This window comes from Agelaius phoeniceus, chromosome 8 (assembly GCF_051311805.1).
Source record: "Agelaius phoeniceus isolate bAgePho1 chromosome 8, bAgePho1.hap1, whole genome shotgun sequence".
NCBI classification, from domain to species: Eukaryota; Metazoa; Chordata; class Aves; order Passeriformes; family Icteridae; genus Agelaius; species Agelaius phoeniceus.
The window spans coordinates 8,526,567-8,546,121 of NC_135272.1; the positions used below are offsets into that span (position 1 = coordinate 8,526,567).

The following is a 19,555-nucleotide window of genomic DNA, read 5'->3' on the forward strand; positions in this document are numbered from 1 at the left end:
AATTTATTTTCATAAAGAGAAAATACAAACCAAAATTAATTAAAAATGCATTTATTCTTGCCAATGTGGGAGGAGACAGAACAACCATTACACAGCAAGAATAGTGACATATTTTAGAACTAGACCTATAAACTACTTAAATCTTCTTCTTTGTGTAAAGAACACAAATCCATATTTAGCTTCAGCAGTCACACTGACAAAAGGGAAGCTACTCACAGACTGAAAGATAAAGGAATACCTTCTTTTACAGGGATTTCAAAGTGATTTTTTTGTAAACATCTCATCTCTATTAGGATGGAAACAAAACTGAACATTAGAAATCTAGACCTATATGCAAATTGGTCCCATTTTATTCCATGAAAAACACAAAAGATTCAATTCTTAGGTATTTCTCACTTGATTGAAATTGGAAACACACAGAATATAGGTTTAATGAATAGTCACCTAAAATGAAAATGGGAGAAAATAACAGAATCCAGACACTCCAGCTACTGGGAAAGGTAATCTTGGATTAAATTGTACATTTTCCATCTATTTAATCTGCAACTCCACTGTGCACACTGTGCTTATTCAAATTTAGTCTTACTCTGTGATTTTGGACACCTGTAATTGCACAATGGCTGGTTTGAGCGTATGCACTTTCTTTTTTTTCCAAATAGAAAAGCTCTACCAGAAGCTCTGCAAATCATATATTTTGAAGAAACAAAAATGGCCATCTGCTCTGAGTTAACAGCAGTGACTAACATTTTCTATCAAGGCATACCATTTCAGATCACTCCAGTGTGAATGCTAATTAAAATTAATTACACATGACTCTGAAGATTCTTTTTTTTTTAATATCCAGAAAAGCCAAGGAGACAATCTCCGAGACAATGTCATGAAATAATTACACTTAAGGATTTTGCCATCTGTGTCATGTGAGTGCTCTCCCAAAAGCATATGAATCTTTTCAAGTACACACACTCAAAGCACACAGAAACCCCCCAACTTTCAGGTGCAAATGAACAGAAGATGTGCTGCTCAGTACATAGGCCAGCCTTGGCAATGAAGTATCTCAAGTCCTATATGTAACCCAGAACAGAAATGCAGCCAAAACTAACACCACACAGGCCAAAATCCACAGTAGTAACAGGGACTGCCACTAAAATATTCCAGCAGTCCCTGGAGGAGAAGGTTTCATGCCTTTGGTGGTGAGGGATGGAAGCCTGGCCTGGAATTTGCCTCAGGGCCACACAGACACAAAAGCTGCCCCCAGCTGTCAATACCTGCACCATACTCTCTCTTATTTGTCATGTAAAAAATATTTGTCAATAATGACAAAACAGAATATATTCCAGGAAAAAATCCAGCCTTTTTCTTTTTTTTTCTTTTTTTTTTCTTTTTTTTAATAAGGGAAAGCTGTTGGCAATAAAGGCTAGCTATTCCTTGGGTTTGTATATTTTTCCTGTTCTTAAATATTGTACTCTCCAGCATTTTAAGAGTTTATTTAGAAATGTTAGCAGCTTTTTTTCTGGATTAAATTTGTAGGGCTTTTTAATTAAACAGATTCTCTCTCTTCCATTTTGAACAGAGAGGGCTCTGAATAGCTTACAGTCCAGCTCTTCCTGGGGCTTAGCTTTCTGAGTAATTCAAAAACAGTAACTAAACATACATCTCATTTTAGGCTTTCTCCTTTAGCCTGGCTTCTATCCAACACCTCCTCTGACCCGGTCTCCTTTCACTAGTTCCCTTTATTTTGGCTCTTGTCCAATTTCCCTTATATATGGATAGCAGTTAACCAGTTGCTGCCCATGGCCAGAAATCCAGTACTTACAGCTCTGGTACATTTGGAGTCCCAGAAACAACTTGTGCTCCATCCCCTTCTAGAGCAACCCAGAACCAACAACATTTATCCAAAACATGCAGTGATAGCTCTCACTGAGCAGACACAGAGTCATTTCCTGGGTCCTACCAGACACCAGCTCCCTGTGCAATATGATTCCTGACAGACAGAGTGTACTCAGGAGTCAGGAGCTACAATTCCTCATCTGGCAGTTCTATTTTCAGTCCTATTGTGTGCCCTCAAAATGGCCTTTTGCTCACTCTCCTCTGGACATTCATCTCTCTGTCAGATTAAAGAGCTGTTTTTACAGACAGGCAGCTCTGGAGCAGGGATGGCAGATCCTGCCCCACTGCTTCATGATTCCTGAGGGGCATTTTGCTCTCAGGAACCCACTCTTGTGAAGCAAAAGGAACAGTTCTGTGCTTTGCACTGCTCCTCACACCCCTGTATCACACAGAACCACAGAGGTGAGGAAAGCAACACCATTATTCAGCTTCATCTGGGTCCTGGTGATGCTTCAGGTTACAGCTTTTATATTTTCAGATTCTGTGCTGCTTTAGTGTTTGGGTCTGGGCTTCATATTATGGGATGGTGAGCTCTGTGCACAGAGCAGGGAGACAAAACAATTCCTGCTCCAGCTGGGGACCAAGGAGAAATGATCCAAATCTCAGGCCCAGGAGCACAAACAATGTGGGCTGGAGAGAGAAAAACAGGAAGGATGGGACTGCATGGGGTAAAGCTGTAATTGGACAATGAACTCCAATATAAAAATGGACCAAAACTTACAAAAGTATCAGACACCATGACCAGTCATCCATTTTGTGACCATTTTGGGTTCATCTGGGTTGTATCCCTGGCTGGGATCTTGTGCTGCCCAAGGCAGCACATTGAGGCCTTTAATAAATCCCTACTTTATTCTTTAACTCTGTCCAGCCTCTGTTCTAGCTCAGCTTTCTCAAGGCATCACTGGTTGAGCAGGAAAGGAAAAGACATGAGAACTGGTGGCACCTTCCTCTGCAAGGAAAGCAAGATTTCCCACATTGGTTCTGCTCCTCTGGCTCCAAGGACAGGAGTGAGTCTGAAGAGGAGCAGAGGAAGGCTGCAGAGATCAGGGACTCTCCACCAGGTAACCCTTCCTCACTCTGTGGTTGCTACTTCCACTATTGGTAGAGAAGGCTTGAAAAGTCACCAACTTAGCAAACACTTCAGCCTACTCCCATTTATAACCCCCCAAACCTGTACCTAATAGAATCCCTACTCCTCTAAAAGAGAATTCATCTCTCCACAATTGGAGAAGAGGTGGAAAGAAGCATTTTTTCTGCTTCTAGCAAATGAAGGCACGTTTTTTTACTCAGCATCATTTCTTGAATTAAAAGGGAAGTAGTATATAAATTGAGATGTAATACAATAATACAACAATGTATTGACCAGTAAATCAGGAAAAAAGTGTAATTAGGCTACTGCAAAGGCAAGAGATTACTTTAGAACAACAGACAATCTGTGAAAATAGTACCATGTGGATCAAAAGGACAAGATCAATGACTGCTTGCCCTTCTCAAGGGAGACGGAGAGGTAGGACTTGCACAGATCCTTAAGGGAGACATATTTAAGACTACAGTTTTTGTTCCAGCCTACAGTACTTGGGTAGCAGAAAAAGCACCAAGAAGTGAATAATTTTTACAAGAAATACATGGAGAATAAATCAAGTCTTTGGAATTAAATCCTGTAAGGACAGTAAACTTTCTGGGGTGGACAGAATTTGTTTTCTTTGTTCTTGAGCTCTGAACAAGAGTCTTACCAACTCAGCAATGAGAACATGACATATTAATCTACTGAATGTGAGCTGAGATACTGACAAATCCTCTCTTCTCCATTCTCAGCTCTGCCTAGAAAGTCAGTGGCTACATCTACACAACTTCACAGTAAGCTCTACAGCAGTACTGCAAACATTCTTTCTTTTCCTATAGCGTAATTATTTTAAAATACTCAATATATTTGATCTCTTTTTCCAGTCTAAAAAAAGCCAGACTTGCCACGAGTTTCCTGTGGAGAAGATGGTTAACACAGAATAGCACTCACTCACAGCTTTAGGTTGGACACACACTGTTTGAACCCACTTTAGTCACTAAAGGCAGGCTTGTGCAGATGGATGCAGCCAAAATGATCCAGGAATCACAGGGCACTCACTCAAATTTACTTTGGTTTAATATCTACTTCTCCTAAGGTAATGAAACTAGAGGAGTCCATTGCAAAGGCCTTCCATAGTGTCTATAAATTAAGTAGATGGCCCATTCAAAAACTTTAAATGTATGACTTACTTTGCAGAAAAACAAACCTAACCTCCCAGTTAAGTAATACTGTAACTATTTCAGGCAAAGTTTTCCTTTTCCCACCCTCACCTTTTTTTGTTGTTATTTTAAAGATTTAATTAGAAAGTAACACAAAAATAATTTAATTATTTCACAGCACAGCCTTTTCATAAACACACAATTATGTTCATTTCATGAGAATTTATCTTCACTGTGAAATCAATCGTCACAGTCTCCATTTACTCTACATTACCAAGTCACATTTGATTCCTGTCAGAGAACTGTTGACTTCTGCAGTAAATCAAAATGACAGATACTGTTAGTTTCCTTCTCCATCTACCCCCAGTCTCAGCTAACTCAAGATGGTTTTTCCTTCTATGCAGTGAAATGAGTATTTTCCTGGTAACTATATTTCAGAGCTGGAAAGGTTTTCATAAATGGAAAAAATGCAGTGCATAATCCAGGAAACTATTGAAATGTACAGTATCAGAAACATATGGCTGGAGCAAATACCTATGCAGTGAGGGGCTGGGAATGAAAAAGAGAGCAAGCTTATTAAAATTCTTCTCCTAAAGGGTTTTTGCTTGAAAATTAAAATAATTTAATTGAACATTAAGAAAGATTTTATAATCAAGGAAAAACATGCTGCAGATTATGGGGGGAGGGAAAAAGAGATACAGAATAATCTCCATGCTATCATGGAAGCTGGAACAGATGATTTTGCCTTTGTTCTTTAATGATCTACATCTTAAATAGCAAAATGGTTCCATAACCAGAACCCTCAGTGGGCAGACTTCGAAAGCTGATTTCTTTCTTAGTTGCTAAGGTTTTTTTAATTAAAAAAAGCAACCACTCCACCACCCCCCCCCAAAAAAAAAAAAAAGCCAGCCAGAAACTAAGTTAATTTTTTACATGATCTTTGAAAAGCAAGCCATACTGACACACACAGAGATCAGAAACCAAGATTCAACAGATTACCACAAAGTAAAACAACAGTAAGAATTTTTATTTCAATGTATCTTTATCAATTCCCTCTTTCAGTTTCCTTAAGAATGTGGGATAGGGGACAGTCCCCAGCCAGATCACTCTACTCAAGAACCAATATTCCTATTTTTGCTGACACATCTATCAATTCAGGATTCAGTGGAAAGTGATACTAATCTTGTTTTGATCAATTTCTGCCAGGAGGCAGATTTTTCAGAAAGATCAAAAATCAGCTGTTTTACAGTAACAGAGAAACTGCTGTTTTAATTAGAATTCAATAAATATTTCTTCAAAACCAACTTCTGCCTCCCTTAAAGCTGCAAGACTGACTCCATGATCTGCCTCTCCCAAGGCAAAGGTATTTTGTGGTCTTACTGCTGTGCTGTCATGTCTTAACATGCCCATGTGGATGTAAGGATGTTTTTAGAGCAGCTTGCTGAGGCTGCAGGGTCTACTCAGAGCCCAAAGAGGCAGGGCTATGGCAAATATTTTAGACATCTGATTTTGAAATCCTTGATGTCTAGTATGGATGAAAATCAAGGAAAAATGTGAATGTCCAGCTATATACCACCTAAATAAATCCCAAACTTGCCAATGGAAATGCTGCTCTTGGATTTTCACAGCAGTTCAATGATTAATATTTATGATGATAATAATATCCAAAGCCATTAGTTGAACTAAAGGAGAAACAATGAGTTAAATGAACAAATTTCTCCTGGAAGTAACCTAATATCTCCAGCTGCTATCAAGCCACCAGAACCAAGTTACCTTTCTTGATGGATCCACTCATATCTACAGCCAGAACCATCAGAATTACATTCATTTCCAGCATCCAAAGATCATTTCTGTTTTTAAGAACATGAAAAGCTTTTCAAAACTTTTTTCTGTGCTCCAGAAACACAAGGGGTCAAGCATTTGAAATGCTATTCCCAGCCAGTGTGCGTGTGCCATGCTTTCAAAGGGCATCTCCTGGCAGGCTGGCTGAGGCACAGGCAGAGCCTTCCTGGGCTGGTGCAGACTGAGCCTGACACTGTGGCCTCACATTCCTGGGGTCAGCACAAACCTGAGAGCCCAGAAATCCCAGGATTTGCTTTTGCTTTGCAGGAGGGAGGGGCACTCCTTGCTTCTGAAATTCTGGCCACTATGTCTGGAGCAAAGACAGCTGCCTCTGCAGAGAGCCACATCCAGCCCTCATCATCTTGAATATCTGAAGGTAATGCCAAGCTTTAGTGATGTGAGGGAGAATCAGGTATGAAGGAATTTAGCAGAAGAGGGGAATAAGGATATCTATCCATGCTACATTTGCCTGAAAAAAAGCTTACAGAAATTGCCCCTTATCTGCTAAAATGCAATTCCCCTGAGACAGCTACAAACGCAACTCTCCTCCTCAGTTAAAAAAAAAATAAAAATTACACATCACTTTTATGTCTTTTGTAACATTTAAGGAGACTGAGCTGGCTGTGCATCAAGAGTAGCTTCCATAGAGCACCCACACCACTTAAAACAGAGAAGAGTCTGAGAGGAAAAGTGTGGGGCAAAAACTAAAAGACAAAGATTTTATTAATTAAAGAAGTAGAGGAATCTAATTTTTCTCCATTCAGCAGTGTTTAAACCCAAACAAACCATCAAATGAGTCCCAAGATTAGTGACAGGCAAGATTTTCCACTGGAGAAAGTGAAAAGCAATGATGCTTTTGTGATTTACACCAGTTGAATCTGGTCACAAGGTACAGAAGTCATGAATGTTTTGGTAAGCCTAGGTGACTGCCAAATAAAACAAAAATAGGATCAGGAGATGATTATTCAGCCATAAGGAAGGACTGGCTGACTCATCATGGAGCTGTGGCTCAGAGGACACCAACCTCTCATCCCATGGTTATGCAACAGCAAAGCAGCAGATAAATCAAGAATATCAAGACCTTGTGTACTCAACATGGTGGAAACAGCAGAAGTGCACTCACAGTTATTGAAATGCTCAGCTAGATACTATCTGATAGAAATATCTTCAGAACAGCACATTTTCTTACCTCTGCTCTGTGTTAAACAATGCAAAGATGTGTTTGCTGGACATGAAGCTCTTTTCCACATCTCGCACTTTCAAGTTGTCCAAAGGCAGCATGTACTTCTTCTCTTTTTCCTAGAAAAAAAAAAAAGGATTAAAACAACACTGTGTGAGAAGAAGCCTGATGTCAGCAAGATCTGTTGAGTTGGTAATGACCTGGGAACATTTGTTATCATAAGGAAATACCCAAATTTAAATGTCTGCTTATCTTTCATAGACCTACCTGCAAGAGAAATGAAACCTCAGTTTCAGTTCTGTTTTTCACTGACCCTTTTAAAACATTTCCTAATGAAAAAAGTTCACCTAAACACATAAACATCTACATTTGTTATTTTTTATTCTTCTGAATTCTAAAAAGGCAAGGGTCAGACTTCACTAAAATAAAAGTGTCTGATCAAAAAAGAACTCTTCTATGTCTGCACAGCAAGAGAAGTAACTAGTGGCATAAGTTCATCTCTACTTTGTTGCAATTATTAATTATTTAAGCATGGCATTCAATAAACCCACACATAAACTTTAATTCTGCCAGTCAAAAATACAAAACCCATACAAATTAATCAAAATAATACCATGTACAAACAAAATCAGACTCTAATCTAACCAGCTTATTTCTCCAAAGAGGAATGAGTTGTTCACTCTTGCCGTAGCCAACTCCTTTGCAATTTCATCACAACCCTCATTTACAGCACAATCACTGTAATTTCACCTTTTCCAGGTTTCTTCCTTCACTTCCCATTAAGAACTAGCAATACTCCCAAGGTCATTTATTATGTCAGAACAAAAAGAATCCTGAGATTATTAGCTGCTCCCATTGTGTTAAACTTCTTTAAGTGATGGATAAACTGAAGCTGACCTCTCCAGTTTGCTTTGCAAACACACCTGATGTTCAATAGAAGGATCCAAAGACAAGAAGCCATCCTCAAAGCCCTCATTCTGGGCTTGCCCATCACGACAGCACTGCTCACTGGGTTATTAACACAGCACAGTTTAACAGCTCCTAAAAGCCATCAAGGTACTGTTGAGGCTGGTGCCACTATGGCAGCAATGGATGCAGAGAGGATTTATGCCCTGGAATTCTCCCAGTGGATATAAATGGGGTTTTCATGACTTTGGCTACCCAATGACCCTACAGAACTTCAATAAATCACCAAAGTTGGAGAGCTCAGATTCCTTCACAGTCCCTTATCAGCCAGCTTGAAGCAAAGCTGACTGGTCTCTGCCCAGTCACCAGCAGAGCCAGCTCTGAAATCCAGCAGCATTTCCTCAAGTATTCTGGGCTGGAACATCACTCATGGGGGTTGGCTCAGGAAGAAATATGCATGGGACAACAGTTTGTTGTATGCCAGGAAACAGGACAAAGGGACAAAGCAGCTGAGGACTCAGTCTTCTCTGTGAGTGTTTCCCAGAATACACCAAGCAGCTCTCAGTGCTCAGAGCTGGAAGATGTCCTGGCTGGGCTGAACGTGTGTTCTGTGAGGGCAGATGCAATTCATCTTGGCAGAGCTTCAGCAGATTGCAAAACTCAGCTGGATGAGAAAGGCCCTAAGAGTGAAACTATAAAAATACTATGACATGGCCAACAAAGGCTCACTTTCCTAGACAGCCTCCTAGCAGGCCTCAGGAGAGGAAAAAGCAGATTTCAAAAGCCCTTCTGGAAAAGCACAGTTTCTCTTGCTGTTGAATACAAAGGTTATCAAATTCTGTGTATTATATAAAAAGCATCTGATGGATTTTGAAACTGCCTCTATCTTAAGCACCCCAGAAATTATTCCTCACAAAAGAAGATACATAGGTTTATTCTTCAATCCCTCACCTAACATCTGGTCCCATGAAGGAGTCTGGTTCAGTGCCACTCTGTAGCTGTTTATCACAGCTCAGATCTAAATTCTGCTCCCAGGGAATCTGCATGGTCTGAAGCCCTGGGGCTCTCCCAGCAGGGACTGTAAACCACCACCCACTCACTGAGAATTACCACTGAGACAAACAAAACTAAGCCATGTAAATTCATAATTTAATTAATATTCATATTAATTAATATTCATACCAATAAAAAAATTGTAAACAACACTAAATGAAGATCTTATAAATATTTATATATGCAAATTCGAAGTATCTATCCTCTAATACTGATTTGTATTGATACGATCTCTTTTGCTGTTACAAATTTATGTCCTACCTGGTATAGTAAATAAAAGTAACAATGTAATAAAAAATATTGTAGCACATATTAAACCTTGTATCAAAAGCAAATATCTTTTTCAGCTGAAAGCTGGACTGCAAGGCAATATAAGATACTTTGTATTATATTTCAAAAACTTAAGGCAGGTTATATATAAAAACATCTTTTGGGCAGAAATATTCTATTTGGGCAGATATATTCCATCATAGCTAAGGAAAAAACTCCAAGTAAGTTTAATTTTTTCTGTAAAACTAATCTTTCAGTATTACAGAATAGACTTATCATGATTTACTATTCAATTACTGAAAATTTAAGAAGTTTCTGATGAGGTGTTTCTTCTGACAGACACTATTTACTGACAAACCAAGCAACCACAGATGAATAAAAATAGAAACTGATGAAAAAACTATACCAAGAATCTGATTGTCTAAACAAAAATTCCACAAGAGGGAAAGTTATATAAATGTTTGATGCCAAACTGTGAGAAAGTGTTTCTTCTGCACCACCAGGAAAAAGGAAATGCCTACTGAAGGCTAAGAAGTGGTTGGTATTTATTTACATGGCCTCCTACCCACATGCTGAGACAGGGCAGTTTCCAAGAAAGGGAAATCACAGGGTGCCTGTGCTTGAGGCAAACAGAGTCACACAGGAGAGATCAGAGCTAAATACTGCTTAATTCCAGGAGAAAGGTACTACTGTGACATTAAAGTGTGGCAGCAAAACTCATTGCAATTTTATTTTCCCTCCAAAGTGGGAGAGAATATACAGAAATGGAGAACAAGCTAATTCAACAGCAGATGAGCCCAACATTTCAGCCTAAGCTCAATTAATATTATGTTATGGTAGGGCTAAAAAAGCTGCAGCCAGGACTGTTTTGCATGTTTCCCATCCTGAGAAGCTGACAGCATAAGAAACAGGGAATGCATGAAGCCTGGGAGGAATGGGGCTAGGCACCCTTCGACGAGTGACTACATGCACATAACTGTGGGTCCAGTTTGTCCCCCTCAGCATTTGTTCTTTTTTATTTATAGATTTTTATTTTTATAAAGGGGCAGAGAACTTCAGTGTGACATGAGGGGAAAAACCAGCACATGCTGAGCTCACGTAGAGACTTCGCCTCTCTTTTTCCAGAGTGGAGGAGAAGAAGGAAAAAGTGGGAGGTAGAAAGGCCCATTCCTGTCCCTGTGACATGAAAAAAAATTCCCCATACTCCACCTTAGAAAAACAAACGAACCTGCTGGCCTGGGGAGGCCTTCCCACCCTGGAGACGATGTTTCACCACTCGTGGGCATAAGTAGCACTCACATCCTTAATGGACCAGTTCTGTTCTCTGACAGGCAAGGGAGCTGCCAGGAACTGACAGCATGATGTAAATATGCCATATTACAACTGCCCCTTCCTTCTGCACTGTTTAAATATACTAAAAATAAATACTGTTCAAGTCCAAAATGGCACAAGGGATACAAAAAATACAACAGCAGCTCCCCTTCCCCCAGCAGGGTCTCAGCCAGCACTTCCAGGCTAATGAACTCCACTGCATTTTCAGCCAGGGGCAGGAACTGCTTCAGAAAGAGTTCTGTGCTTTTGGAACTTTCAGGCTCAGTCAAAACAGCAAAAGAAACCTTGGACACCACATCAGCAAACCAGATGATAAGAGGAACAGAACTCCCTTGCTTCAAAGATAGAGATTGTTTAATGACTTCAGCTTCTTCCAGCTATCAAAGGTGGTTCTTGTGTCACTTCAGGCTGGCTAAGGTGCAGCAGCAGCAGAGGCTCTTTCCCACAAGAGAACAGAATTCAATTTTATGCAGCACACCTCAAGCACACAATGCTCAGGCTCTGAAATGCAGGATTGAGCCAAGCATTGGCCTGATTGCACTTTCAGCTGCATCAAGAGAATTGAGCTGATTTGCTCACCACTTCCCAATGCCTTATAGAACATCAGCTTTGACATGGAGGGTCATGACACCAACCAAAACCTGTCTATGTGGGGACCCCAAGTTCAAAGAAATCAAGCTCCCAGCTGGAAGCACAGGCCACACTGGAAAGGTTGGAACAAAGGCTGGTTTGCAGCAGGATTCATTCTCTGCATCAGCTGAGAGCACAAATCTCAGGAGTATTTACTGTGCCCTGAGAGCAAATGTAGATACCCACAAAATTCCTCTGCCATTACTATGAGGCATTAACAAGTATTAGGCATTGATTAGGCAAAAGAGTGAACTGCTTTAAAATCATAAACTGAGGAAGAACAGCTTTGAAATAAAGCTGGAGAACAGCAGATAAAAAACTTAGCATTTCTGCCTCTGGACTAGGTTTCCAGACCCTGTACTGCTCTCTGGATTTGTTTCTGCATTCATACTCAGGGATAACACTTACCTGACTCAGGCATCGTGCTCAACCTTGTTTCTGCCAGAGCCAGGGATGGCAGGGCATCATCAAATATCCTGCAATCAGGGCTCTAAAACATGTAGGTGGAACATCCAAGCCAAGCAACCACTTGGCAAAGCAGTTAAGCAGCAGAGGCAGAAAACAGTCCCAAAGCAAAGCTATTGTACAGTACTCTACTATTTTATATGGCCAGAGCAGTGTCCACATTCTACAGACACAAGAAGCAGTGGCTTGTGAACCTGCTGAGCCAGAGTGATCCTTATTAAAGAAAGAAGAGAAATAATACAAGTGTAAGGAACTGCTGGTGGTCTGTGCCTGTTTACTCCCAAAAAGGAAAGGCTCAGCCTTGTTTACACCTCAGAGCTCTGGCTACCAGTGCCAACAGCCCACACTGTGGCATTTGATGGAAGTGAAAACTATTAAGATGCCTCATAGAAACCTTTATAGTATTCAAATCAATATCCAATAATTTACCATATTCTGACTTTAAATATACCCAAGAGAATTTTCTTGTGTTTCTGTTTCAGTTTATATTCCTCAAAGCATACTTTGAAAAATGAAGCATGAGATTCTCAGACACTACTGCAACATTCTGAAGAAAACTGAAGCAAGTTCTTTTATTACAGACTACTCAGCAGTGTGGGATTCAGGCCTGAGCATGCTCCTGGATACAGATGTAGAAAACATAATTCTAACACGTCTATAAAATGAAGAAGGAGCTGCTTTACCAGAAAAACAATGCATACCTAAATATTCTAACATTTTATGAAAAGCACTGCAAAAGAATACTTAATAAGTTGCAGATGAGAACATGTTTCTTCCATCTATGCACTTCTCCCCTCCAGTATTCTAGAGTCAACTCCAAATTGAAAATCTCATGACAAAAATGTGACAATGGCCCAGGCTGATAAGCTGGGCTGTTAAAAGAACAGAGCACAAACACCAAATCTTGTATTCCTTCAGTCTTACAACTCTTTATCTTTTGCCCCATGCTCAAAATATTGAGTTTCTTATATAAATCAAACCTGAAAGTGTAGCTGAAAGAAAGATCTCATGATAGAACCAAGCTATTTCAGGTTTCAGTTATCTTTCTATATTTTGCATTTGTACTAATTTTTTCAGGCAATTATGCATACTCCTGGCAATTGCATTTTTTTTTTCCAATCTTTTGTTATCTTTTTCCACAACATGTAATTAAAGAAATTTAAGAACATTGTTATATCTCTGCTGTTCCTTCAGAATTCAGTTATGGGACTAAATCTGATGCTAATGGTAAATCAGTCCTTAGTCTGACCTTGTTCTTAATTTTACAGTGTCACTCACTTCTCACTGTGGTTTTCTCTCGTAAGACCCAGCATTATTATTTGTTTCTGCAACTTTTTGTTGCCCAATTTTTTCAAGTATAGAAAAATGAGAGTTCACAACTCTGCATTCAAAATACTTCAAGAAGCAATGGCCACTGGTTCTCCCTTGAAAGGAGTTTTCTATCCTGCCACATTTCAAGACTTCCCAGAAGGACATCAGGATAGGCTGTCTCTACATCTCTATTTTTCAGGACAGGTTTCCAGGGAGCTGAAGCTACAGTTTGAATTCCTACAGCACACCCCAGAGCAGAACCTCGTAACCCCTCTGCTCAGAGCTAGGCAGCCCCAGATTCCTCCTTCTCCTTGCCTGAAAGAGAGGATGGGCACAGAATCCCTGGGGAGAGCTGAACTGAGCAGCCAAGCTGGCCTTGAGGTGGGAGCTGACAAACCTACGAGGGGGGCTGTCTAGGCATCCCATTGCAGAGTCTGAATGGCTGTATGAAATAAAAAAATAATTAAAAAAAAATAAAAAAAGGAAATCTAATAATTCCACTGGTAGTCCACCCTGCCTTTACAGAATCAGTGCATCAAATGCAAGGGCAATAGTTTCTGGAGTATATAAGAAATTCAACGTCAAGTTTGCCCCTCTCCAAAAGAGGTGTTTATTATCACAAGTGAAGGGCTGGTCTTTCACTGCTCTGTGCTGTCAGTAAAAGGATCAATCTGAGAGAGGGCCTGATGAAGAGGAAATCTCTGTTTAGCTCCTATTAGTTAGGATCTTGAAAGGTCATTTTGAATTTGGGAAATCTTGTCTGGGAAAGAAGCCAGCAATTCCTCTGAACTGAAGTGATGTTGGCATTTAAAACTGAGAGAAAGCCCCGACTGATGAGCCAGTGACAGTCTGGAAAAATTCTGCTGGATGCGCCAGGCGGCTGCTCCAAGGTAGAGGGGGATAAATGTATCCTCTGACCTTTCTATCCCTTGCTAGGAAGCCTGCTTAGGACAGCTTGTTTTTCTCTGCTGGTGCTCAAGTTTTTGTTTTTCACTCCTCACCTCTGCAGACCATCCAGCAACCACAGTGGTTTGTGGGAGCAGCAGTGCAGGATGAAGGAGCAGCATGTCTGTGCTGGCACAGAGGGACAGTGACACACCAGGGTCTGTGAGATCAGGCTTCTCAGCTGGCAATCTGCATTGACAATTTGCATTATCACACATATGTGTGTGTGTGTATAAAAATAGTGTGGTTTTATATATATATATATGTATATGTATATGTATATATATATGTATACACATGTGTTTTCATGGTGGGAATTTTTTTTATTTACAGAAAAAACGTAATTCTTGAAACCTCTTCTCTTTGAATTGAAGTGCAGCTCAGATTTCAGTCTTGGAAAGGTGATGGTCTGGGTGGATGAACCTCTCTAGTTCTAATGATCTTTTGCATTAGGAATACTAAGATAATATGGAAAAAAACCCAGGAAGCTGCACGATATTTTCAGCTTCCTCAATGCCCTTAACTTGAAGATAGAAAGGGAATCTTTCATTTATTAGCCTCCTGAAATTCCTTGGTAAGCACATGAAGAAGATGCACCTTTGATACAGTACAATTTTGTCTGCTGGAAAGGCATTTCCTAAAACTCCTCTTCCTTTTTATCTATTTCAGCTTCTCTAAAGTGAGCCCTAGGAAAGCTCAAACTCAGAAAGCCACCAGAGACCTTTCCCTGGGTACCAACAGAAGTATCTCCAGAGACCCCACATCCTTTGTGTATGCAAAAAAAAGATCTTTCCTGCAAAATGTAAAATGATAAATCTGCAATTACATAATTCTGTAAAAAACATTAAGCAGGATTTTCCTGAGGTGATGCATCTGTCTCTGCAGGACTCCTAAACATGCAACATCATGCACACACACAAATTAGCTCATGGCACTTATGCTGCTCCACTTGCTTGTTATCATTAAAAGCTTTCAGACAGCAATCAATTTCACTGTAGTGGAGATTACTGCAAAATGCATTAAGAAGTTCACGCCTGTGGCAATGGTCATTGAAAATATTTTGGAAAGCATCCCAGAAGTATAAGACTTTTTCCAGACATTCGAGAGAAACTCTGCTGTGACAGAGCTTCTGGTGTCAAGACTTCTCCCTCAGCACCCCTCCTCTTCAGTTGTTTTTTTTTTAATAGCAGCATTTTTTGAAAGGTACATTTCAGCTTTTTCCTTTTTTTTATTTTTCTCTTTTTTTAAAATAGAGCCAAGATACTTGGGTCATGGAAAACATTAACTTCTGAGACAACTGTCTGAAGCTATCTCCTTCCTTGCTCCACATCATATGTATAAATATACTCTAGCTTATCAATTTTGTCAAAGAAAAGCTGTTGAATTATAACACTAGTGATAAAAATCACCTGACTGTCATATCCCAGCAACATATTTGTTTGGTTGGGGTTTTTTTGTAAACTAAGTAGTCCTGGGGATGTTCCTATAACTAATAAACAAAGAAAACTGAGACCATCATAACCACCAAGTACAATTTCTACTTCACAGCAAAAACATTACCTTCAAATGGTAAGTCACCAAATAATGCTATCAAATCTTCAAGGGAAGGTTTTGAGATGTATCTCAGAATTTGACAAAAGATATCCTAAAATAATTGCAGCGATGTGTAGCAAAACCTGCTGTCCTTGGAAACCAATATTAGATTGAGATCTCCTTAGAAATATTCATCAGGAATGTTCCCATGAAGCTGTCCCAGACTGAAGCACTCCTGAAGCTCAGAGCCAAAGCTGCTCCTCAAACTGGTCATCTCTGAGCCTCCTTTTCTGCAGGCTGAGCCACCCCAGATCTCCCAGCCTCTCCTCTTATGATTTGTGCTCCTTCCCCAGCTTTGTTGCCCTCCTCTGGACTGGCTCCATCAAAGTTACTGCCATCAAAAAAAGTGACTGCAAGTTGCCAGGCAGTGCTGGTCTCCTCCTGACCCCTACCACCAGGAGTGTGTGCAGAGGGAAGTGTGTGTAGGAGAGCTGCCAAATATGGTGGTTGTCAATATGCAGATGCTGTAGATTAAATGCAAACATCCAGTGTTGCTCCCTCCTGATAACTGTATGTTTGTCACAGGCAGAAGTGTGTTCCATGAAGGACACTGCAAATCATTTTGATTGCAAATCATGACATTGCAAATCATTTTGACTGTGCTGATCAGCTGTTCCCTTGCAGCACAATACAGAAAACAGAGGGCCTGTTGCAGCATCAGCCCAAGGGAAAGTATGTCAACCCTACAGCACACCTTCAACACACACACCTGAAACAGGGACAAACTGCACTGCCGGGGCCAGGTGCTCCCTTGAATGCTGAACTCAGGCAGATAGCTCAGCAGGAGGCAGCACACTCTGGGGAAGCACACAGCAGCACCTCTGGAAGGACAGAGACATCCTCACACTGAAATAACCACAGACTGTTCAAGTGCTGTCAGTGCCTTTCGTGGTGTTATTTATTGACAGATCACCTTTGTCAGCTTCATCCAAGCCCACCCTCGTGCCCTTGCTGAATCACAGTGAAGGATAACACTTATAGCAGCAAAGCCTTAGAGCCTGGCCATCCTTGGCACTGTGCAGGCCCAGAGCAGGCTGTGCCATGTCCAGGACAGATCATCCAAAGCCACCTTTGCAGCCAGCTCCAACAGAAACAGGCAAACAAACACTGCAAGCACAAACTCACAGTAATGCCTTAAATTTTAGCTTTTCTATTTTTCAGATGAGTAGTGCTTTAGTGTATAACTCTAAAATTCCATAGCTTTGTCAGCTACTGTTGTCCCATTTTATTCACACAAAAAGAATTCTCTCTAGGCTTGAAACTGAAGGACACCTTACTGACTCAGGCCCCCAAAAATGTAAACAACAGTGAATTGGGGGGGGAATCTCTGAGTAAATTACTTCATTACCTGAAGCTGTAACTGGACAATTAACCTCTGATATGCAAATAAACCAAACTTTTATCTGCCTGAAAAACTCCTGACCATTGTCCATCCTGGGTGCAGCCTCTGCGAGCCTCCTGCACTGCCCAAGGTGTGCCTATTGAAAACCTTTCAAATAAATACCTACTTTGTTTTCTAACTCTGCCTAGCCAGCCTCTCCAAGGCATCAGCAGCACATCCTCAGCCATGTGGGATCAGTTTCTCCATGTCAGAAGCAACAGGCAGAGGTTTGTGCTGAGGCAGATCATGCACTGTCACAGCCAAGAACTGGAAACAAAGCTGGATTGCCAGTGAGCACTGTGAGGGGCACAGGGGAAGTGGGGTGCTGAAGTCAGGACACAACATCTGTGATGCTTCTGGCTGCCAGATTGATTCTTAGCACAGCAGCAACAAACTCATCCAAGCAGAGACTCCATCGTCACTGCTGTGAGCAACAAGCACGAAAAGCTGCGCAAGGAGAGAATCTCTCAAGAGTATCAGCACCTGGGAGGAGGCATTTCCCTTGCTTTTGCATGGGGGATGAAGTCTTCAGTAACTGCCAGATTTAAGAATCTTACAGTCATATTCTTTGGCTATCCCAAAATAAAAACCTTACTAATAATTCAAAAGTGTTTTTAATTGTTTTTCTACTTTTCTCCATATCTCTTCCAATCCAGACTAATGCCAAACCTTGTCTTTTCTTGCAGTGACATTTAAAAATATGTCATTTCTCCTCTGTATGAAATAACATCATCTTTAAAGAATTCCAGTGCTCCCATGTCTGGATTCCTGCAATCAACTACTACTCTGATTCATACCTAACACCCTCTTTTATTCCATGCTTTTTGCTTAGGGAGGGAAATACAGATTGAATACACCATTGTGTAGACTGAAAGTTGTGTTAAGATGACAAACACCTGCATTTACTTAATCATCTCTGTTAAGATACTGTCAGTTGGCTTCCCCAAGAGCACAATTAGAAAAGAGCTCTTTCCTAAGGAAACAACTTCTAACCAATGATCACAATAGCTGTAAGAACTATCTTCATCATGCTCTAAAAAATTGTAACATGCAGCTTAGATAGCTATTGTTGGTGAAATTGTATTGTGAAAATAAGACTTTAAAAGATTCAACAAACAAGGTGTAGAGTTTTGCTTCAGCAGCACTGGCTATACGTGCTTAAACCTCAGCTGTTTCAAAGAAACCATGAAAGGTACAATGGCTTTGGAAGTCTCCAGGAGCTTGAGAACTCCACACAAACAACAGTAATGCAAGAGGTGAGGACATTATTGCAAACAAAGAAGACAACAAAAAAGGTGCATTGAAATCCAAAAGTTGAAAGATGCCTGCAAAAATGGTGAATTTTTACAGTACACAGACAAGGAAGATGAACACCACTGCCTCTCTGGAAGAAAGGGAATTATTTACTGTTCTGCACTTCCTCAACAGTGCAAGTCCTTATCAATGCTGACTCAAAATATTGGAGACTATCAGTTCCCTGGCTCTAAACTTGCAGGACCCTGTAACAATTGTAAAGAATCACTGCAGCGTACGTACACCAATTCTACACAACACTGACATACGGCACTGAATTCCCAGACAGTCAGTCAAAGTTCTGGGCAGGAAACCAAATTCCATGGGTGTTTTTTTTCTTTAAACACTATGTCAAAACACCCCTATTACTCGTTACTAGTGCTCTGAAAGATATATTCCTTACTCCTTAATGTCGTTAGCTTTTACAGATACTGCAACCAACGAGGAACTGCTGCTGGAAAAATCCATCTCCAAAAGCCATTCTGGGAGTGTTTCCATGGGAAAGCAGCGTGGTCACAACAAAAATCCAAGTGAAAACAAGATAGCTAACCTACAAATATTGGTACACAATCAAATTTCAGTAAGAGATCTAGAATAGTGAATCTATCAAACTCCCAAGTCTGTAATTTTTCACAAGGAGGTTGGTTCTACAATGGATTCTGGAAATTGCATTCACACAACTAAGCCTTACTCATATAAACCATCTTATTAGCTGCCAATGAGCTCCTCTCACACACAGTTAATTCTGTTATCAGAAATCATCCTTTAACGTGTTCTAAAGCAGTAAAGAATATTTTGGACAAGCATTTTGTTTTTAGGACAATCAAAGATACAAAGAAGGAAGGACAGCTTATTGCAAAGTTGTCCATGCAACGAAATTTTAAAAATACAATATAAAATAAATAAAACAATTCAGCTAGTTTCCCTCTGGCCTTCAAAAGCCTCAAAAGTATTGAAATAAAATACTGAAATAAAAAGTTCATTAAAAGTGTTCTATGTCTGCTAAAGTGCTATTTTAACATCCTATTCAGCAATTTGATTTTCTGTGATCCATTCTCTGCATTTATATTACTCAAATTAAATGTATATTTTAATTATTGTCTCAATTCTTTACTTTGCAGAAATAACATTCTGTGCTCTTTTAAGGATATTCCCAAGCTGACAAAAACTAGATTGTCTAGCAGTTTAGATTTGTTTTAAATGCCTAATAATACATTATACTGAAATAGCTTGAAATAATGAGG

At 40.1% G+C, this 19,555-nt stretch overlaps 1 protein-coding gene across 7 annotated transcripts in view; it reads right to left on the reverse strand.

Annotated features, from left to right (window-relative positions):
• The window catches only part of DNM3 (dynamin 3), a 170,811-nt gene that overhangs the window by 60,202 nt on the left and 91,054 nt on the right, over positions 1-19,555 (reverse strand). For all 7 annotated transcript variants that reach the window (XM_077181929.1, XM_054638439.2, XM_077181931.1 and 4 more), the window contains one exon: positions 7,142-7,251. In XM_077181929.1, the coding sequence (XP_077038044.1) occupies positions 7,142-7,251 (110 nt within the window). The remainder of the gene's footprint in view (positions 1-7,141; positions 7,252-19,555) is intronic.